Source organism: Chinchilla lanigera, unplaced genomic scaffold (genome assembly GCF_000276665.1).
Source record: "Chinchilla lanigera isolate Chin_1 unplaced genomic scaffold, ChiLan1.0 scaffold00028, whole genome shotgun sequence".
Taxonomy (NCBI): Eukaryota; Metazoa; Chordata; class Mammalia; order Rodentia; family Chinchillidae; genus Chinchilla; species Chinchilla lanigera.
The window spans coordinates 2,636,033-2,659,537 of record NW_004955429.1 but is presented as its reverse complement, the minus strand read 5'-3'; the positions used below and the strand labels follow the sequence as shown (position 1 = coordinate 2,659,537).

At 37.5% G+C, this 23,505-nt stretch overlaps 1 protein-coding gene across 4 annotated transcripts in view; it reads left to right on the top strand.

Annotated features, from left to right (window-relative positions):
• Positions 1-23,505, top strand: part of Acbd5 (acyl-CoA binding domain containing 5) — a 38,141-nt gene that overhangs the window by 1,645 nt on the left and 12,991 nt on the right. The window contains exons 1-9 of one of the 4 annotated variants that reach the window (XM_005386873.2): positions 15-125; positions 313-481; positions 4,549-4,669; positions 6,052-6,124; positions 11,921-12,035; positions 12,134-12,166; positions 18,919-19,053; positions 20,086-20,289; positions 21,238-21,344. In XM_005386873.2, the coding sequence (XP_005386930.1) occupies positions 111-125; positions 313-481; positions 4,549-4,669; positions 6,052-6,124; positions 11,921-12,035; positions 12,134-12,166; positions 18,919-19,053; positions 20,086-20,289; positions 21,238-21,344 (972 nt within the window). In that variant the 5' untranslated portion in view covers positions 15-110. Of the gene's footprint in view, positions 1-14; positions 126-312; positions 482-4,548; positions 4,670-6,051; positions 6,125-11,920; positions 12,036-12,133; positions 12,167-18,918; positions 19,054-20,085; positions 20,290-21,237; positions 21,345-23,505 lie in introns of those variants that run through there. The other 3 variants (XM_005386871.2, XM_005386874.2, XM_005386872.2) reach the window with 3 other exon arrangements.

The following is a 23,505-nucleotide window of genomic DNA, read 5'->3' as shown; positions in this document are numbered from 1 at the left end:
GCCCTCGCCAGCCCCGCGGGCATGGGGGGTGTGGCCGGGCCCGCGTCCTTCCGCGGGGAGAGCGGCTCCGCCACCGCCGCCCGCCCAGCGCCCCCTGCTTTCTGCTGGAGATGCTCTTCCTCTCCGTGAGTTGCTCGCCGTCGTCGAGGCCGAGCGCGGGCCTGGTCACGCCCCGGGGAGGAGGCGGGAGCCGGGTCGCCTCGGTCTGAGTGGCCCGGAGAGGGCAGGGCAGAGGGGACCCGACCAGCTGCGCTCCTGGGTCATCTCCGCCCTTCGGGGCACGCTGATCCGCGGCTGCGCTCCATGTTCCAGTTTCATGCAGGCTCCTGGGGAAGCTGGTGCTGCTGCTGCTGCCTGATCCCCGCCGACAGCTCTTGGGACCGCGGCCGGCGCCGGCGGCTGGAGATGGCGGACACGAAATCCGTGCACGAGACCAGGTTCGAGGCGGCCGTCAAGGTGATCCAGAGTTTGCCGAAAAATGGTACGCGCTCGGCCTCCCGCGGAGGCCCGGCCCGGTGTCTTAACGTCACCTCTGTGTGACTTGTTTATCCTACTTTTTAATGTGTTGAAAAAGAATGATTGAAGGGTCGGTCTTGAATGTGAATGAATTACTTGGTGATCTTTCGTGCTAGAGATGAATGTATCATCCAGATTTTAAGTGGTTCACATTGTTGAAACCGAGGGCTTCTCACTTAATGACTGCCTCTTTGAGTATGCTAAAAAAAGGAAAAAATCAGAGCTGGGGATGCCTTGTCACACATACCTGCAGTCTACAGTTCAAACCTTTTCAAAACTTTTGATAGGAAAGAATGGAAAAGAACAAAGGAAAAGAACAGCTATATTCATCAGTAAAACGATTCTTTTTGTTTTACTTAACGTTACTTTTTTTTGCTGTTGTATTGTTTTACTGTTCTCTTTTACACTCATATTGGACCTTGATTTCAGGATGGGAGAAAAGCCAAGACGAGTTCTCTTGTATTTAATATATTATTTTTTTGGGTATCTTCAAGATTTTTTTCTTTGGTTTTCAGTAATCTGACTATGGTGTGTCTAGGTGTGGCTTTTTTCCTGTATATCTTTTTCACAGTTTGCTGAGCTTTTCGCATTTGTAATTTCGTCTTTCATCAATGTTGGAAAATTTCCAGCCATTATTTACATATATGCATATTTTTTCTAAGTGGGAAAGCTTGGGGAGACTTCTTTTCCAGTTCATGTTCTTTTACATCTCACGAATTAATCTTTACAATAAACTATATTTTAAAGAATGCTTTTTAAGCATTATTATTGTGCCAGAATTGTAAACCTAACTGGATATCACTTTGATGTATTACTATAGTATTTAATATTTTGTTCATGGGTTTCATTTTTTATATTATCATTTGGCTAGGTAATGAATATTTGTAACAGTTCACTCAATAAAACAGTTCACTCAATAAAATCTCACTAAGTGCAGATTCAAAAAGTTTTGAAGTAGTGATGGGGCTTGTGCTTAGCATGCAGCCAGACCTTGAGTTCAGTCCCCAGCAACCTCCCAGCAAGTCTTCAAAGTAACACATAATAGTGTTCTTTCTGTAATTTCAAACATCCTATTGTAGGTAAGTAAGAATAAACAAAATGTAAAGAAAGGTATGACTCTTAGGAGTTTTATGTAAGTAATACATTTGCTTTTGAAAGCTATGCATGTTTATAGTTTTTTTTAAAAATGGAAAAAGCTAGATTTGATGCCTCCAGCCTCTTTTAAATTATATCCTACTTAGTAAAAAACATTTAAGGAGGTCTTGCAGAATCATGGTAACTTGTCAAATAGTACTGTGGAGCATCTGGCCATTACTCAGTATACAATTTGTGCTCAGCATGCAGAGGATCCTGGCTCTGATCCCCAGAATAAAAAAGACACTGTGTACTTTTATCCCCCTGAAGCTAAATTGATATTTATTGAACTGCAAGTTTGTTATAATGAATTATTAAATGTTTTATAATAGTATTTTAAAGTTTTTTCTATTTTGAACTATTTTGCAAAGAACAAAATAGTGTTGTTTTTGGGGTTTTTTTTTGCTTAATCTTTGTTTAAGGCCTGAAGTAATACTGAATTTTACAGCATCTGTGCTTGATGTGGCTTTGGCTTTTAGAAATGTAAATTCTTGTTTTTTTTTTTTTTTTCCGTTACCTGGAATTGAACTCACGACCTCACGCTTGCCAGGCAAGCACTGTGCCGCTGAGCTAAATCCCCAGCCCCAGAAATGTAAATTCTTTTTTTTTTTTTTTCCTGTACCGGGGATGGAACTCATAACCTTGCACTCGCCAGGCAGGCGCTTATGCCACTGAGCCATATCCCCAGCCCCTAGAAATGTAAATTCTTAAATAATACTTTAAACATTAAAAATTTGGTTACTTTGAAGACAGAGATCATTCTTTAATATCTTACAGCAGACATACAGTAAATGTTTTATGTTTTTATGTATTGTGTATTTCACTCACCTAAGTAAACTTAAATCTTATTTGGTTGGCTTACTGAAGGTACTATGAGATGTGAGTTTTGAGTTTTTAAATTTAGCTTTGTGTTACATATTAGTAACAATTACTCACTGTGGTTTCTCCACTTGTCCTGCTGTGTTCTGAAGGACAACTGTATCATTGAAACCGTGTATCTAATAGATACTTTTAAGTATGCATATATGGGCCGGGGAGGTAACTCAGTGGTACTGGCACGCGCAAGGTCCTGAGTTTGACTCCTGGTACCAAAAAAAAATTCCTAAATATGCATATATTATATAGATAATTACTGTGTGGTTTTTAAATTAATTATGCACTCTTGGCCAGACTTGAAACACCAGCTCTCAGCTTGTCTGTCTTGTAATTTCCACAGCTTTTGTAAATTACTAGCTTTTTATTGGCACATTATCATTTTATGCTATGCAGTTTTACAAATAACTTTTTAGTTTATTTTAATAATTTTTGTTCAAAAGTACTTGTAATAATGGTAAAATATTTCATTTTAAAGAGAAAAAAATGTTAGAATACTTTTAAACATGGGTAAATGAGAAGGTAAATAAAATCTGTATCTGGAGATACCCCTTTGAAATATTTGATGTATATATCCTTTTTATGTATATAAAACTTATTTTATAAAAATAGATCATATCGTATCTACTGGTTTGGTTTTTTTGTTGTTTGTTTGAGACAGGGTCTTACTATGTAGTACAGGCTAGTCTTGAACTCGCTTATGTAGTCCAGGCTGGCCTAGAATTTATGGGAATCCTCCTGCCTCAGCCTTCCCGGTGCTAGGATTACAGGCGTGCATTACACCTGGCTGGTGTTTTTTTTTTTTTTTTAACTGAGGATTGAACATAGGGTTTTTGCACTAAGTTATAACCCCAGCTCTTTTAAACATTTTTTTTTATTTTTTATTTTTTGAGACAAGGTCTTGCTAAGTCAATAGGTTGTCTAAACTGGGTTCAACTTGAGACTTGCCTGCTTTGGACTCCCTGAGGGCTAGGATTACAGGTGTGCCAACTGTATGTGTTCTTTTTCAACTAGGATTACAGGTGTGCCAACTGTATGTGTTCTTTTTCTCCCTTATTTTATAGCAGATCATGGAATTTCTCATTTCATTATTTATGTTTTTCTATAATACAATATAGGGCCATATTTATAAGTTAATCTGTTGTACGTGTATATCGTAATTATTTAGTCATTTATTATAAAACAGCATTCCAGGTTTTCACTTCTTTTAAAAATATTGCAACTTATAGTGCTTGCGAATGCAGTTTGACCTTTTTAAACACAGAAAAGGTTATAGATATGTTAGAAAATACATGAAGAGTTATCTTCAAAGAAATTAATGAGTTCAAACTTACCGAGGTAGGGCAACCCATTCAGGACTCCTTCTGTCTCTCAGGAGCTATTCCTACTCCCCATTCCCCATGGCTGTGCCCCGTTCCTCTTTCCTCATTCCCCATTCTCCATCCCTATTCCCCATTCCCCATTCCTAGTTTTCAATAAATTTTCATACTCGTAAAAAAAAAAAAAATCTTACATAGGTAAAAATTGAGAAATCTACTGAATTTTAGACTAATTCTTTTTTTTTTTTTTTAACCAAAGTATATACTAGTTGGCTTTAGAAAAAGTTCCTTATATCCAATGGGAAATTGAAATTTGTCCAGAAGGAGTTGGATTTTTACTGTAGCAGTTGTATTAACCAGAGTTATACTGGTCTATTTTGATTGTCATAGCTTTACTTTGGATAGTAATAGTCTGTGTTTTAACTTTTTTTTTATGTTTGATGATTATTTGTACTACATCTATAGCATGTTTGTTTAATGAAGTATTTTTGGCATTGTAAAAGTTTAAATTTTCAGAGTTGTTTGAAAGCAGAAGAACAAAGAATTAATAGTTATCATAACTTTTGTTGCTAACTTAGGAATAAATTATGTGACCTGTCAATAAAATATAAACTCACTACTAGTACTTTATGATTAAACTAATATATGACCTTCAATTATTGGTGTATTCCCTAAGTGCTCTAAATTTAATGGATGTTTCCTATAGGTTCCTTCCAGCCAACACATGAAATGATGCTGAAGTTCTATAGTTTCTATAAACAGGCAACTGAAGGACCCTGTAAACTTTCAAGGCCGGGATTCTGGGATCCTATTGGAAGATATAAATGGTAATTTTCTTTATAGAGCTCAGAAAGAATTTTAATGACATAATTATCATACAACTGTTACTTATGTGGTTAAATATTATTCTGTACGTAAAGCGTCCTAGATACTGGATACAATTTTTTTGTTTGTTTGTTTTTTTGATCCTGGGAATCGAACTCAGGGCCTTGGACTTGCCAGGCAAGCACAGCGCTGCTGAGCTATATCCCCAGATCTGGATACAATTTTTATCTTTCAAGTGCCCTTAACACAGTTTTACTTTTTTTTTTTTTTTTTGCAGCTCTGGGGATCAAACTCAGGACCTTGCGCTTGCCAGGCAGGCGCTTGTGCCACTGAGCTATTTCCCCAGCCCCATACAGTTTTACACAAATAGGAAAATCTTGAGGAAGACAAGAAAACAATAAAATTAAGAAGTATAGTACACGAACAATAAAAAACACTTTTATGAAGTTTGTCTTTGTTTCTTTTTGTGCTTTTTGTATGTTTTTGTTTTTGTTTTTTGATACGGGATCTCACTATGTAGTTCAGGCTGGCCCTGAACTCACTGTGTATCCTTGGCTGGTCTTGAACTCATGGCAGTCCTCTTACCTCAGCCTTCCAAGTGCTAGGATTACAGGCATGTGCTAGCACTTCTGGCTTCTTCTCTTCTTTTTAATGCCCAGAGAAACTCCCAAACTAAGGAAAAGATCAAACAAACTCCCCTACCTCTTTTAGCTGCCAAGAAAAATAGGACTTTTGCTTGTCAAGTGACATTATTTGCTTTGAGCCTTAAAGATAATGTGTAACTAGGAGTATGACTCAAGAACTGCCACATTAATTTTTCATCTAGCTGTCATTTCTGATCTATTGTACTTGAATAGGCATTAGATTTTTAATGTACTTAAAAGAATCATGAAGTACCAAGATGTTTCTACCATTTTCCCAATTGACTAACATTTTATATTCTTAAATACTACTGCAGACTTTTCAAATGTCTAAGAGAAGTGCGTTAGATTATACTTTTTCAACAATGTGTGATAGTTGACGAAACATTTTAAAATTTTGTTCAAGGTGATACATTTATTAGAGAGATTCTTTGGAACATAGTTCTTTGTAGAACTTCTGGGGCTGGGGATATAGCTCAGTGGCATAAGCGCCTGCCTGGCAAGCTCAAGGTCCTGAGTTTGATCCCTGGTACTGCAAAAAAAAAGAACCACAGGGGCTGGAGATTTAGCTCAGCGGCACAGTGCCTGCCTGGCAAGTGCGAGGTCGTGAGTTTGATTCCCGGTGCCGGGGAAAAAAAAAAAACTTCTGTTAAATTAATGATCATATTACATCAACTATTATATTGTGCACAATTGAAAAATCAGGTATTTTGTTGTCATTGTGTGTGTATTTTCATTTCCAGGGATGCTTGGAGCTCACTGGGTGATATGACTAAAGAAGAAGCCATGATTGCATATGTGGAAGAAATGAAAAAGGTTAGGAAAATAATTCATAGCAGACATTAAAAATACTCAAAACAGCACTAATTTACTTAGACAGATTAGTTGTTTTCTTTTATTGAACAAGGAACTTGTAATATCTTAGTATAGAATCCAGATTATTAAATTTTTTAGGGCTTGATCTGCTTTATTAAAGTATATTTTCAGATAAGCGTTTTTTTCCTTAAGCTATATCACACTGTGTTTGTTTTAGTTAGCCTTTGTGACCAGATACCTGAGAGAAACAACATAGAGGAGGAAGCATTTTAGCGTATGGTTTCAGAGGTTTCAGCCCATGGTTTGACTGGCTACCAGGCAGAAGAATCGTGGTGGAAGGGTGTGGCCGAGCAGTGCTACTCCCCTTATGACAGCCAGGAAGCACAGAGTGAAAGAAAAAGCCAGCAAGTAAGGCGCCAGGGATAAGATACAGTCTCAAAGATCATACCTTCATGACCCACTACCTTCAACTATGCCCTACATCTTAAGTTTCTATCAGTGGATTAATCCCCGTCTCTGAACACGTGAGACTTCTGGGAGACACTTAGATCTAAATCATAACAGTGGTGATACGATATTTTAGAGCTCCCTCCACCCCGCCCCTTGATGTTCCCTGCCATTGTCTGGTTGTCTATGTGGGGAAAGGAAGTATGGGAATAGAGATCTTTAAAAATTATTACTGAAGAGTTGGAGAAGTACTGGGACTGTTGAAAGTATTTCTGCTTTGGAACATTTTATTAAGAGTTAACAAGACTTCCCAATAATATTTTACGAGTTTTATCTCATAAATTAAGATAGCTCTATCAAAACAGTTATCTATGAATGCATAGATCTTTCAGAAGCAGAGTAAGATAAGCATAATTTTAAGTTCCCAATTTTTCTTTTTTTTTTTTGTCTTTTGGAGACAGGGTCTCGCTGTGCAGTTGAGGCTGGCCTTGAGCTCACTTTGTAGCGCAGGCTGGCCTCAAACTTGGAAGGATCCTCCTGTCTCAGCCTCCTGAGTGCTGGGATTACAGGCATGCGCCACCACACCTGGCCACTTTTAGGTTCTCTAAAGGAGGTATATCCCTTGTTATCCAGCTCTTTTAAGTTTATTGAAGGCATTGTTTTAAGGAACACAGTTATGAACAAATCATGGATTTTAAAGATCTTAAAGCCTTTATAAAAGACCACTTTTATGGTGGACAGGGGTCATAAATTGTGAAATCTAATTCTGTTTGGTAATCTTAATTCTTTTTGAACATAAAATCTGTATAAAAGCAGTAGCATTTGCCAGATAACTTGGCAGTATTAACTTCTGGAGTAATTTCTACTTGGTGGATTGAGATCAATATTTTGTGTTGTTTTCTTTTTTAATCTCTTGCATGCTGCTTGATATTGTGCCCTTTGTTACATTTTCACAATTTTACTTTGTGGACTTTATAACAGAGGTCAGTGTTTCTTTGGCTGTTAACCATTATCAAGTAAAATGATAACAAAGGAGCCTTTCAAAAGCAGACAGATAACTATTTGGTTTTCTGTTTTGTTTTGTTTTTTTGAGACGGGGTCTGGCGATGCAGTTCAGGCTGGCCTTGAATTTGCTTATGTAGCCCAGCGTGGCCTCAAACTCATGAACTCAGCCTACCGAGTGCTGGGATTACATGCATGTGCCACCATGCCCAGCTGGTATTCTTTACCTTAATATCATCATAACTTTTAGGATACCTTTGTCTATTATAAAGTTGAGTTGCTGCATTATGTAAAATTTACTCATTTTAAAAAATTTGCCCACTTTTTGCATCCAGTTTTATTGCTGATGTAGCCATAATTTTAAGTGAGGAGATGAAACAATGTGTATTTTGCTTATTTTCCTAATGAAATATTAAAAATAGCTGGGCCTGGTGGTACATGCCCATAATCCCAGTACTCAGGATGCTGAGCCGGGAGGATCTCTGTGAGTTCAAGGCCAGCCTGAATTATAGAGTGAAACCATGTCTCAAAAAACCAAAACAGAAGATAAAGATTTAAACTATACTGCTGCCTTGTGGCATTTTAAAATACTTACACTGCCTCTAGATTCTTTTCTAATTAAAATATACTGTTTTCATTCAGGCTTCTAAAATTTTGTTTTATATTATGAATACAACAAATAAAATATATTAGGATATCCCTAGATTGAAACTTTGGTTATTCTTGAATTAGTTTTAGAATTTAGCTTTACAGATATCAGTGGATAAAATCGCATGTTTTTAAATAATCCTGTGGAACTGAACAGTATCCTCAAAATTTTATTAAATTTGAGTTTTTCTTCTATTTGCAGTAATTTACTAACTAAAGCACTTTTTATATGATCCTCTTAAATATGGCTGAAAATTCACTGGGCTATTGCTCTTTAGAATTACTCTTTAGAGTATAAATCTTATTTCATATTTTTGCATTGAAGGTTTCAGAAACTTTACATTGTATAATTGATAATGTTTGTAGAAAATTGTTTTTCATAATTTATAAATTGTTCAGTAAAGTATCGCTGGAAAAGTTGCTGGAAAGAAAAATTCTCTTAGCTTTGAGGAAATCAGGTAATTCAGGTAATATGGCTTTGAAGGAAATACCCACGTTTCTTGAAATAAAGTTTGTTTTGATTCATAATCACAGCAAAGTATAAATGCTGTGTTTTGTACAAATGTTACACACTGTCTTATGGAGACTTCCAGAGTAGTGAGCCAGCGCTTGAATAACGTATGTGCATGTGTCTCTGAAATTCAGAGAGGCTAGTGTGCTGTACGCAGCATGGGCTGCATGTTGGAAGCACTAGTACAAATGCCCCAGGATGACCCAGACTAATTATTTTAGGATTTCTAGAGGGATAGGATAGCCACTGTGGTGGGAAGATTAGAGAAGAGGCTCATAAAGAAGAGAACCTGAAAGTTAGGTACCACATCTAGAACCTGAGAGTTAGCCATGTCCGGAACATTGGCCTTTTCTGAGTACGGAGGGGTTGACTTGTGTTTGAGGTTTGACTCATTACAGCCATCTTTAGGAGATGGAGGGAAAAGTCAAAATGCCAGTTTCTTAGAGTGGAATAATGAGTATAGCATATTCACGATTAATACCTGGGGTATTCTTCAAAAGGTTGAATTAGTGCTTACTAAGATTGTTGAACAAAGAGTACTGGGACTTGGATGGTTTAGAAGATGTATTCTTCTTAGACATCACCCACAAGCCTGAGGAACTTAGCCTGTGCTTTATTTATTTATTTATTTATTTATCTATCTATCTATCTATCTATCTATCTATCTATCTATCTATCTATCCTTTTGAGATAGAGTCTCACTATGCAGTTCAGGCTGGCCTTGAGCTCACTTTGTATCCTAGACTGGCCTTGACATTGCAGTGATCCTCCTGCCTCAGCCTCCCGAGTGCTGGTATTACAGGCGTGTGCCACCATGCCCCGCTGTCTTTGCTTTAATAAGATATATATATATATATATATATATATATATATATAAAATTCCTAAGTTCTTCATGTCTTGTGATGACCATTTGTTTTCTCTGTATATCAATTACTGAAATTCTACTTAATGGAAATTACGTTTATTCTCCGGTTGGTGCTGGTGTATACTTCACTTACTGAGTTCTGCCAATTCATTGTCTTACCTTACGATGCATGAGAAACCCAAAGACTGAATTGACCTGCTCTCTAGTTAGGACAAATTTGAGGTTTTTCTTGGGGGGTGGTGCTAAATGAAAGACAACTAAAATAGAGGAGGACCAAAGAAGGTGTTAAATGGGGTCAGGATGGGATATGTGGTTGCCTAATCCATTTGTACAAAGTTGGTCTTCATATTGGGATAGTATAGGATAGTGGAAAGAGAGGTGAAGTATGTTTGAATTATATCTCTGGCATTTATTGGCCATGACTTTGGTTATATCAAAATAAATACTAACCCATGGCTTCAGTTTTTGGTTTGAGTATTATTCTCAGAATTATTATTAGGATCCAAATATATTACCAATTAAATATAGTATAAAGTTTTAAAATTGCCCTTTTTTTTTTTTTTTTTTTTAGGATTGAAATCTTGGTGGTTATAAAGTTTTAAAATTGCCCTTTTTTTTTTTTTTTTTTTTTTTTTTTTTTTTTTGTCTTTTCTTCCGGTACCAGGAATTGAACTCACGACCTTGCGCTTGCCAGGCAGGTGCTTTGCCGCTGAGCTAAATCCCCAGCCCCTAAAATTGCCCCTTTATGATCCAGCCTTGTAATAGATATTTCCTTTAGCAAAAAGAAAGTTTGTGATTTAAAGCCTTTTTTCACTCCTGTCCACTAATAAGAGCAACAATTAGATAATTTACTGTTAGCTGTAAAATTAAAGTATAATCACTAAAACCAGTTAACATGATCCATTCTATATAGTCTCTCTCTTAACTTTCCTCCCACAGATATAAGCTGCTGTGATGGTGTTATCTCAGCTCAGAATTGTGCTAGAGTTGCTAATCATCATAGATGACTGTTCTGAAGCTGTTTTAGAAATAAAAGCATGTTTGAACAAGAGCTTCAGGGTTTTAAACTAGGTGGTTTATTAAATTCCTTCTATGTGCTGGACACAACGAAAACAGGAAGAACAAAATTAGATAAGGGCCCCCCTTCATTGAGCTTATGTGTTCTGTGGAAATAGGCAAAATCAAGAGTAAAGCAGGGAGGGGCTGGGAATTTAGCTCAGTGGTGCAGCTCCTGCCTGGCAAGCACAATGTCATGAGTTTGATTCCTGGTACCGGAACCTACCCCCCCACCCCCCCCACCCCCGCCAAAACAAACAAACAAACAAAAAAAGTAAAGCAGGGAGACTGAGTAGGAAGTCCAGGGCTGCTATGAGGTTTTTGTGTTGGTTTGTTTGTTTGTTTGTTTGCCTTTTTGAGACAGGGTTTCACTATACAGTTCAGGCTGGCCTTAAACTTACTTTGTAGCCCAGGCAGGCCTTGAACTCACAGGGATCCTCCTGCCTCAGCCTCCCGAGTGCTGTCATTATAGTTGTGCACCACCATGCTTGGCTCCTACTTTATTTTTATACTTGTTTAGAAACATCTTAAAGAAAAGACATCATAATTTTATTCTAACCTGTATTTCTGTTAATTAAAGCCCCTAGTTTTCAATGCACAATTTATAGATTATTATGTAAAGTTTTACATGAAGCTTTTTATTGAAATAGTCTTCAAGAGCTGGGCATGGTGGTACATGCCTGTAATCCCAGTGCCCAGGAGGCTGAGGCAGGAGGGTTGCTGTGAATTCAAGGCCATCCTGGGCCCCAAAGTGAGTTCAAGCCAAGCCTGAACTGCATAATGACACCTTGTCTCAAAACAGACAGAAAAAAAAGTCTTCAAAATGAAAATAGTTGTAGATCTTAAATATACTTGAAACTTTTCTATGAGCACTCATACAATAAATATGTGATTAATGTAAATGCTTTAAGAGGTCTGTTGATGCCAGGTGTGGTGGCGCATACCTGTAATCCTAGCACTAGGGTGGCTAAAGCAGGAGGGTCCTTGCGAGTTTGAGGCCATCCTGGGCTACAAAGTGAGCTCAAGGCCAGCCTGAAGTGCATCGTGAGACCCTGTGTCAAAAGCGCCTGCCTGGCAAGCGCAAGGTCGTGAGTTCGGTTCCCGGTAACGGCGAAAAACTAAAAAAGAAAAAAAAAAAAAAAAAAAAAAAAAGGTTTATTGATGAACTTCAACTGTCAATTTTGATAAATTGTTAACAAATTTTTGATACTGTTATAGATTAAATCAATAGTTTGATTTCACAATACTTGCTTGTTTCGATTACAGATTATTGAAACTATGCCAATGACTGAGAAAGTTGAAGAATTGCTACGTGTCATAGGTCCATTTTATGAAATTGTAGAAGACAAAAAGAGTGGCAGGAGTTCTGACTTAACCTCAGGTTAGACTCTTTCACCTATTTTTAAATTTAATCAGTCATTTATTATGCATGCATTAATATTTGTGTATCTAATTTTTATTTTTACTTTCACATGCCAGTCCGACTGGAGAAAATCTCTAAATATTTAGAAGGTAGGAATAATGAAATCCATGTAAAACTTGCGTCTGTATGTATATACCAAAAGAATTTTGCACAAGTTTGTGTAATAACTTGTCATTCCAAGAGGTTTCATTCCAAGCAAATATGTTGAAGTTCCAAAATACAATAAACCCTTAAAGTTTTCAGCCGTTAAGTATTAAGTACTAAAACATGCCAGATACTTCACTTAGCATATACAAAATTATAACATTTTTGTTTTGCTTTTTTTTTCTTTTCTCTCAGATTTTATTTTATTATTATTATTTTTAAAATTATTTTGAGGCAAGGTCTCATTATGTAACCCAGGCTAGTTTCGAACTCATTCTTTTGTTATCTCAGTGTATGAAGTGCTGGGATAATAGGCATGCACCACCACACCACCACATCATGATTTCATTTTGACGATTTATTTTCCATTGTGCTTTATGTATTAACAGTGCCATGGATTAAATGGTTTTCTACCAAATTTTAAAATGGATATTTACAATGTGGTTTAGCTCTTGACATAACAAGGTAAAATAAGGGATCAGTGAATTTATTTAACTTTTTTTCATTTTTTTCAGTAAAAGATTAAAAGAGTTATGTTTTGCTTACTAACAGCAGTTAAATAAAATGGAAAATTTTATGGTAATAACTGTAAACATTTGCTCCTTAAATTTTGTTTAAGTAATCCCAACACTCATTAGGCTGAGGCTGGAGGATCACGGTGAGGTCAAAGCCAGCCTGCACTACAAAGCGAGACCCTATCTGCTAAAAGAAATTTTTTTAGAGAATCATCTTAAGCCCACAAGAGTAAATCTAAATGGAAATTGTATGTACTTTAATTAAAAATTAGCCTGGAATTCTTGTTTACAAGGCATCTTTTAATAACTGACAGAAGATTTTCATTACTTCAGAGCAGTAATTTTCCTGTACTAAAATAAAAACCTTGTAGTTTATGTCTGGCATGGTAATAAATCATATGCAACTGATACTGGGCTTAATTATGTACCACACCTTTTTATATCTGATTGATTTTCTTAGAGGAGTCAAATATTAACAAATAGTCTTTATGCTTTGTGCTTATTTCCTTAAGAAAAGAAAAGTGAAATGTTTCCTCTGTCAGGTACTCAGCTACTTAACTATGATTTAATAATCCCTAAAGCTGATGTGAACTAATCTATGGGCAAAACACAATCTAAAATAATGTGAAGCTAGTTTGATTCTTTTTGTCATTTAATGCTATTTAAAGCCAGGTGTGGTATGCACGCCCATAATCCCAGCACTCGGGAGGCTGAGGCAGGAGGGTTGCTATGAGTTTGAGGCCACTCTAGGCTACATAGTGAGTTCAAGGCCAGCCTGAACAGTATAGCAAGGCCCTGTCTCAATAGATAAATAAATAAATGAATAAAATAAACCTGTTTACATTTTTCTGTGCAAATCTTTTACCAATTTTTTTAGTGAGAGGTTCTTGAGTCTCTGTTGGAGTTGTTATATAGTATACCATATGATCTTCACAAAATTAGAAAATTTTGGATTTAAATTATATCTGGATCTAAGGGGTTGTAAGTTAGGAATTGTGGACCCAAACAGTTTGTTTAATCAGAGCCATTCTGATGGACATGTCGATCATTTTCTATTGTTGATCTTCAAAAAATGCTACTGAGAGCAACTATGTATTTAATGCCATTTTACATACATGGAAGTATATCTGTAGGAAACAGTATTAGAAATAGAATTACAAATATTTATACTCTTACAGGAATTACCTAATGGCAAAATAATTTGCAGTCTTGACATTTTTTTAAAAAAACAAAACATGTTTTTTTTTTTTTTTTTTTTTGGTACCAGGAATTAAACTCAGGACCTCATGCTTGCCAGGCAGGTGCTATGCTGCTAAGCTATGTCTCCAGCAAAACATCTTATTAAAAGTAGTGTTTAAGCCTAGTAGAACAGATGTATCAGTTTCACATAGTCTTTCACAGTACCAATATAGTACATTGAAATTAGAAGTATGAGTATTATAATGTTGTTCTTTTCTAGCTTGTTTTGGTCTTTTTTTTTTTTTTTTTTGTACCAGGAATCGAACTGAGGACCTTGTGCTTGCCAGGCAGATGAGTGCTCCTGCCAGTTTTGGTCATTCTTGATAGTAGATTCATTTTCTTACGATTTTTAGAATATTGATGCATTTTATGTAAAAGCTGGGGTTTTGATTCCAAGGAATTTGTAGATCATTTTGGGAAGTATTGTCATCTCAACAACTATGAACATGCGATGTCTTTTCATTTATTAGATCTTCAGTTTCTTTGTATAGTACTTTGTCATTTGCAGTATGTTTTATGTGTTTTGTTAAGTGTATTCCTAAATATTTTATCCTTTTGATGGGACTGTAAATTGAACTGTCTGATTTCATTTTTATTTCACTGTCTGTAAAAGTGCAGTTTATCTTTTATCCTGTTTTCTCATTGAGCTGTTTATTCTAATAGTTTTTCTGTAGCTTCTGTAGGGTTTTCTGTATGTGCCATCTGTAAACAGATCATTTTATTTCATCCTTCCTAATCTGAATGCCTCTTAAATTGTTGTTGCCCAACTTCCCTGGCTAGAACTTAGAATATAATACTAAGAATGGTGCATGAGTCACTTTGCCATCTCTAGGACAGAATATGCTGCAGTCAGAACTTGGAGAAGGAGAGGCTTATGTTGGCTCATGGTTTCATGACTGACTCCAGGGCAGATATGGCAAAATGGCAGCAGGGCATGGAGAGGAAAACTGCTCAACCTACGACAGCCAGAAAGCGGAGACAGAGTGTCATAGTTTGGGGTTTTTGCAAGGGGAACAATATAATAGAGGACACATATTTTATAAGATTATTTATAATAGTCACCCAAAGTATCACATACAAGAGAGTGAAGGAAATCTGTCCATACACTAAAGACCAAAGAATATAGCTGAGGGCCTGGATCCCACAGTAATGTCCTGCATGAGTCCAGCTGAAGACCTAGAGTCCATAACAATGCTTCCCACAAGTCCAGCTGGAGGCCTAGAGCCCACGGCATTGTCTCATGCAGGCCTGTTTCACGGATCTGGCTGGAAAGGCCCAAATGTCAGTGATGGAAGCTAGAAAGTTTGTGCCAGTGGGATGAAGGATCTGTGCCAGCAGGCTGAGGGATCTGCACTGGAGCCAGGAAGCGATGCTCAAAGTAAAGACCAGAGCTCCCCTCAAAAGTACCAGAGCCATCCTCAGCAACAGTGGGTCCCGAGCTCCTCCGACGATGAGGAAAGCTGAATTCCCATCAGGAAAGCCAGCGTGACAAGCTTCTCCCCTCCAGAGCCAGGAAGTGATGCTGAGAGTGAGGACCAGAGCTCCCCCGAAGTGAACCGAAACCATTCTCAGCAACAACAAGGTGCCAAAGTCCTGCGACAGTGAGTACAGCTTACTTCATCAGGAATGCCAGCATGACAAGCTCCTCCAAGAGAACCAACAGTTCGTTACAGTTCTAACAGCACCCGAGTTCTGCCTCTTATGCTGCTGGCAATAATCCTCAGATGGGCCTCCCACACCCAGCACCACACTGGTTCAATTTAGCTGGGTGTTACAAGCTGACCACCAGTTGGCAATAAGTCACACAGAGGGAGGAGCTGGGGAGAAAAGTGTGCCCTCTATTCATGCCCAAGTGGCCACCTCTTCTGAACAGGACCCACTTCCTAGCAGCACAGTAGGCTTTGAAGTCATCAGTGCATTAACCCCAGAGCCCCGTGATCTGTCTCCAAACATGAGACTTTTGGGGGAACAGTTTAGATCTAAACTATCACAGATGGCAAGAGCAGACAACTTCATCTTATTTTAGAAAGGTTGTTGGTTTGTGTCTTCATTACTTTTCTCTCATTGCTCAGACAAAATACCTGATGCCCAAAATTAAGGAAGCAAGGGTTTATTTAGCTCGCAGTCTGTGGAGGTTTCAGCCCATACTCAGCTGGCCCCAAGGCAGGGTGGCACGTTTCAGAGGGCAACAGTTCATGGTGGCAGAAAAAACTTGGCAAAAGCAGCAAGAGCAAAAAGGGAGGAGCAGGCCAAGCAGCCTCTTTCTTTCCCTTACCCTGTATGCAAACTACCCGCCCCAGGGCAGGTGTAGCTCTCACACTCCTGAATCAGTCATAAACTGTAGAATCCTGCCCCATGACTGCATGAAGCTTTGGGGGGACATCAGATACAAACCATGACTTGTTCGTTTGTTTGAAGATGGGATCTTACTATGTTGCCCAGTCTGGCCTAAAATTCCTGGGCTGGATCTCTTGCCTCGGCTTAACTGTTGTCCCTCCCGTGTAGCTGGGACTGCTGGCTTGCTGCACCATGCTCACCATCTTAGGAGTCTTTTAACATACAGATGGCAGTTGTGGGTTTTCCAGCAGCCCTTTGTTGGATAGAGGAAAAAATGTCTTGTAATCTTAGTTTTCCCAGTTTTTTTTCCATCATGAAAAAGTTTTGGATTTTATTAAGTGTTTTCTTCATATTGTAATAATCAAATGTTTTTTTTGTCAGTTAGTCTCTTAATAAAGGATGTTACATGAATTGGTTTGCAGTGTTGAGTAGGGCCTATCAGTAATTCCCTGTACTTTCTATAACTCTGTGACAGAACTGCCATAGTGCTTTTTTCTTCTGTCAAGTTATTTTGTTAGAATCCTTAATTTGATGAATGCTGGAGGATGGGGGAGTCCCTGATACATTTTGTTGAAGATGTTCATGGGTGATAAGTTTTTGTTCTGTTTTGTTTTTGAGTCAGGGTCTCACTTTGTAGCTCAGGCTACTCTTAAACTCACTGTGTAGCCCAGGCTGGTCTCTAACTCCTGGTGGTTGTCCTGTCTCAGCCTCCTAAATTCCCAAGTGCTGGGATTACAGGCATATACCACCATGCCTAGCCTAGTTTTTGTTTTAATTGGTGTTATTCATGCCTTTTTTGGTTGTCATTCTCACAAGTAATATAACACATGTACTAATAAACTAAAAACAAAGCAAAACAAAAAAATATGCTATTTGTGCACGTAGCATGCACAAGGACCTAGATTAAAACCCCGGCTCCACACATGCACACATGCAATCAGTGTATAAGACAATACTTGAAAGCTGGGAGTGTACAGAGGCAGAACATTTTCCTCCCATGTACAAGGTCATGGATTTGATTCTCAGCACCACAAAAACAAACTGTAGTACTGCCATGATTCTCTAACAGAAAAGAGTACAATTTTTATTTTTTTGTTCCATTAACTAAACAGATTTAAATAAGAATGCAGGCCTTCATGCTTAATATTTATGAGTATTTTAGAATTGAACATGTTTTAGATCCAGAGAAGCACCAAAAATGTATTTGTGTAAGTGAAAATAAAGCCTGTATAGTGTGAAAGAAGACTACTCCTTTTGGCATTTTTAAGATGTCTTTTATATGGTTTTCTTTTATTTTGGGTGCAGAATTGAACTCATGACCTTGTACTTGCTAGGTGTTCTTCTGTTTTGGCTGGCCTTGAACTCATGGCAGGCGATCCTCCTGCCTCAGTCTTCTGAGTGCTGGGATTACAGGCATGCGCCACCACGCCTGGCTGAGGAGGTCTTTAGCATTTTAAAAAGAGCTTTATGAAAATGCAGAACCTTAGATCACATTAGGCCTGCTGATGAGCTCTGAAGTGATTTATAGGGACATTATAGTTTGAGAAACTCCAGTGTATTTACACTTAGGGTATAACTATCTTTACAACAATTGCTTCCTTGTGTATAGATCACAATAATTGATGCTTTAAAAATTTAAATATTGCTAGGCATGGTGTTTCACGCCTGTAATCCCAGCACTGGAGACTGAAGCAGGAGGATTTCTGGGAGTTCAAAGCCAGTTTGGGCTACATAGTGAGTTCAAAGCTAGCCTAAACTACATAGTGAGACCCTGTCTAAATAAATAAACAAATAAATAAATAAGTAAATACATGAAAATGTTACTTGTTAGCTGGGTGTGGTGATGTGCACCTATAATCTCAGCACTTGGGAGCTTGAGGCAGAAGGATTTCCATGAGTTCAAGGCCAGTCTGGGATACAAAGTGAGTTGAAGGCTAGTCAGAACTGCAGAGTGGAACCTTGTCTCAAGAAGACCAAAAAAAGAAGAGAAAAAAGAAAACGTTAAATTGTGCATATAAAGCCCTCATGATAACAAAGGATTAAGTTTTTAAACAATGGAGTCCACGTATAATATTGATGAGATTGTTGGTAAGACTAAATATTTTATATTTTCAGCAGGTTAGCAAGCACCTCTTCACTTAGTATGTATGAAGATCATTTATCTGTACTTTTACTATATTTTTATATTTTTATTTTTTGCCTTTTGTCTTTTTGAGACAGGGTCTTGCTGTGCAGTTCAGGCTGACCTTGAGCTCACTTTGTAGCCCAGGTTGGCCTCAAACTGGCAATAGTCCTGCTGCCTCAGCCTCCCAAGTGCTGGGATACAGGCGTGTACCACTGTGCCTGGCTTATCTTTGCTTATTAATTAATGTTAATTTAAAAGGAACTTATCCCTTTTCTTGTTTAGAAAGATTTAAGGTAGCTTTATCATTTTTCCTATAAATTGATAATTGAAAGAATTTGTCTTTATATATATAGACAGAATACTGTTAATTATATATAAAATCCCTATAGTTTATTTCACACTGATTTTACTAGTTACTTGTAAATTCCAGCATTACTTTCTGTTAGTATATTAGTGATTAAGTGGTCGTTTCATGTTTTAGATCTTGGTAATGTTCTGACTTCTACTCCAAATGCCAAGACTGTTAATGGGAAAGCTGAAAGCAGTGATAGCGGAGCCGAGTCGGAGGAAGAGGAGGCTCAGGAGGAAGGAAAGGGGGCAGAACAAAGTGATAATGGTAAGTTTTAGATACTGGATTTGTAATTTTGCACTAAGTAAGATAAGATAAGACGTGACGCCCTTTGGGTTGATTGGTACCGTGTCAGATGAATGCATGGGGTGGGATATGGGCTGTTGTTTCTACATAGGTTTGCTGTGGACCAAAATGCCCTACTACACAGAATAGGATAACTGGTCTTATGCATAAATGAAATAAGTATTAATTGAAGGCTGATGAGAATAGTCCACTGTCCAAATGCAGTGCATAAAATGCTGCACTGGACGTGTGGTATTTTTTTTTTTTTTGACATGTAATATTTTAAGGTATTATTTCCAGTATGAATATGCATATGTAACCAAGGACTGGAAACAAGTTAAGATGTTCAATTATGAAAAATAAAATGGAATCCAAAGAAGAAGAACACAGGCCTCAATTCTGTCTTGTGGCTTCGTATTATGGTGCTGAGGATCAAACCCAAGGTCTTACCCGTGGTAGCAGGTGCTTTGCCACCAAGCTGTACATTCCGTATGTTGCCCTGTGTCATGGGTTTTGATGAAGAGGGAGCCCTGGAATCATGGTGCTCTACATGCTGGTAGTCTTGTTAGTGGGACTAACAGTGTTTTAGGGGAACACGGTTTTAGAAAGTGGAGATAGACACTAAAGTAAACCACACAACTTACTTTGCCTTCACTTTCTAGTCTTTAAGGATCTTTTTATCAACTTTGGAGACCCTTTTGCAATGCTAGATCTCATCTCTGTAACAGTTTCCCTGAGGCTGAGTGAGAGGAAACACCTCAGGAGATTATTTTTTAAAAGGGATTTTAGAAGATTTACAGGAAACAGAAGCAGGTCTGCAGCCAACACAGATTTTGGGTGAACTATCGGTATATAATAAATCTCTTTTCAAGGGTCACCCCATCTCTCTGACCCACATGGAAACCTTCAAAGAGTTTACAGTAGTCTGCAGAAATGATTAGTGGGTACTAGTACGTAGTATGCAGAAGTTGACCTACTATGAACTTTTATGACTCGTTCAATTTTTCTTACCAGATAAGAAAATGATGAAGAAATCAGGAGAGCATAAGAATTTGGAAATCATTGTCACTAATGGTTATGATAAAGACAGCTTTATTCAGGATATACAAGATGACATTCAGGCCACTTCTTCCCTGAATGGTGGAAGTGCTGAAGAAGGAAAACCTGTAGAGCAAAGCTTGGAGGAAACTGGAAAAACTGCTGTCTGTCTTCACCAAGGTATCATCTTTGTCTAGCCTTTTCCCAATGAATAGTATTATTTAGTAATCTTAGGATATTTAGGAATAGTTTAGAATTTAAAAATATTTTAAAATAATATTTTAGGGCTTGGAGCCGGGGATATAGCTCAGCAGTACAGTGCCTGCCTGGTGAGCGCAAGGCCCCAAGTTCCATTCCTGGCACCATAACAGAAATTTTAAGGCTTAAAAATAAGGGTTTATATTTTTGAAAGACAGTATGTTAGGGACAGAACTTTTATATTTTTTATTGAGATCTTTTTTCTGTTATCATGTAACTTTTAAAGTAAAATCTTTGAAATTTTTACTTTTTTTTTTGTTAGACAAGGTCTTGCTATGCAGTTCAGGCTGGCCTTGAGCTCACTTTGTAGCCCAGGCTGGCCTCAAACTCGCAATGATCCTCCTGCCTCAGCCTCCCAAGTGCTGGATTTACTTTTATTCTTGATTATTTCTTTTGATCTCTCATTATATGATGCCTTTTTTTTCTAATCATCTAGATAAGGTACAGCTTTTTCATGGCTTCAGTCTCTAGAGTGAGCCTATGTATGTGTTAAATTATTAGTATTGCTGTGAGCAAGTGCAGAAACATCATTTCTTAGTGTAACAATCAAACTTGCAGCATTACATACCATATTTAGGAGTAGTCCTCACTAGTAGTCTGTTTTCTCTTACAAGGTTATTAGGTTTTCTGAGATTTTTGTCAGGACAGTGTCTTTATAGAATTAAATGACAAAATATGTTCTTACCTTGCAAATAAAAACTGTCAACTAAATTGAAAGTTTTGGTATATTAAAGAAAAGTTTATCTTGGTGAATCCAATTTGCATTTCAGTATGAACATAGTATAGAGCTGATAAGTTTTGAGAATGGAATGAATAAATTATTTTCTAGTAGGATACACTTACATTACCTGGATATCTGTTCCTCTTTAGATATAAATGATGATCGTGTTGAAGATGTTTCAGGGATTCAGCACTTGACAAGTGATTCAGACAGTGAAGTTTACTGTGATTCTATGGAGCAGTTTGGACAAGAAGAGGTAAAAATGACATTTTCTGATTGGTAAGTTTTCAAAGTGGTATATCAAAGTTCAGTGCATAACTTCTGTTAATAGCAGATGTACGTGCTGTTCATCACTTTGAAAACATACCTCTAAAATATTCAAACATTTATATTTTTATTTTCATGTATTAAATATATAAACTTCTAGAATATTGAAAGAGTAATAATTAAGAGTATTCTATTATAGTTAATTTTTTAAATTAATTTATAAGAATCCTGGGAGGATGGGATGAGAATACAGTGTGTTTGACACACTGATTAATGAAAAAATTGAACAATTTTGAACAATCTGTTCAATTGACTGTAATCTGTTGGATTAAAATTGTGGAAATAATCTTCAGGTTTCAGTTAATTAAGGGTTAATATTGGAAGAGAAGAGGAAAAAATAAAAGGTTCATGATGTTTTTGTTTTTTTACTTACTTTTTCTGATAACAGTGAAGATGGTTCTGACAACTGTATTTCCTTTTTTTTTTTTTTCTGGTACCAGTAATCCGAACTCATGACCTTGCGCTTGCCAGGCAGGCACTGTGCCGCTGAGCTAAATCCCCAGCCCCCTGACAACTATATTTCTGTTCAGCATTTTTACATCTGTTCCCCACTCTTTCCTTCAGACTGTTTTAATGCAATTTCAGTGTGTCTTACAGAAAATCTTGTAGCTTTTACCTCTGTAATAATCATTTTAATGTTTTATGTTTTTCCCTGTTTTTCCAATTCATAATGCAATTTAATCTACCTTAAAATTTTTTTTTTTATCTTTTTGAGACAGGGTTTCACTGTGCAGTTCAGGTTGGCCTTGAACTCATTTTGTATCCCAGGCTGGCCTCAAACTTTCAGCAATCCTCCTGTCTCAACCTCCTCTGAGTGCTGGGATTGCAGGTGTGCACCACTACTCCGGGTTGACATGGGAAAAATGATGACAAGGAAGCCAAATGAAAATGAAGTAAAATTAGTAAAAGTGAAAACAGAAAATGATAAAAACTCAAATCCCTTTTTATTTTTTCTTCCAAAAAAGGTTTTGGCCAGGTGTGGTGGCACAGGCTTATAATTCCAACACTTGGGAAGCTGGGGCAGGAGGATTACAAGCTTAAGCCCAGTTTGGACTGCATAGTGAGACCCTGTCTCAAAAAACAAATGTTGGTGGAAAGAGGGGTTAATCTCAGTAATTGTATGGGTACTTAATTGTAGGCTTGCTTCTGTTTGCTTTGTAAATCAGCAGCTAACTGAAAGCCTTCATGAGGCTTTGTCTCCTTTGGATTTTACTGCCTCTCTGGTCTTAGTTACCACCTTTCTCCTGTTAGTTCTTTGCCCACCACCCACCTGACCTTTGCTGCTCCTCATATATGTTAAGCAGCACCCCCTGCACTTCTCTAATGCCATTATCTATCTGTCCAATTGGCCTGGAAGATACTGCCTTCCTATTCAGTGCATTAATGCCTACACATTCTGTACACCTAGCTGAAGGAAACCTTGTTCTAAAGAGCCATTATTTTGTCCTCAGATTTCACCTTGGCATCTTTTCTATTGAGATATTTAGCCTATCTACTAATATACTTAAAGTCTTTTTAAAATTATTATTGCTCTATGATACTAGTTTCTGTTTTACTCATGACAGATGATCTTAATAAGTCATTATTTTTAAAAATGAAAATATTGAAATTTTATTTTTGGGGTTTTTGGAGTGCTGTTGAGCACAGTGATTTTTTTTTTAACCTTGTTTGCTAGTATTTATATTATGTTGGTTTCTGATCCTTTCTCTAGGGCTTCTGGTCCAAAAGCACTGTGTTATACCACTGGTCTTACCGAGTCCCTGAGGTGATGGAAGATTGCATGCTTGCTTTCTTTTCTTCCTTTATTTTCATGGTACTGGAGGTTGAACCCAGGGCCTTCACACTCAGCCGCATTCCCAGATCTCCTCCCTTTTTATTTTTTGAGATGGGGTTTCACTAAATTGTCCTGACTTGACTCACAGTTGTGATCTTCCTGCTTTGGTCTCTTAGAGTGCTGGGATTATAGCATGTACCACCATGCCTGGCTGAGGACCACATGCTTTCTAGGGTCTTAGCTCACCTAAATTACTGTTTAGAAGAAAGTCATTTTTTATTTCAAGGTTTTTGTTTTTAGTTGAGTTAAGTAAGTT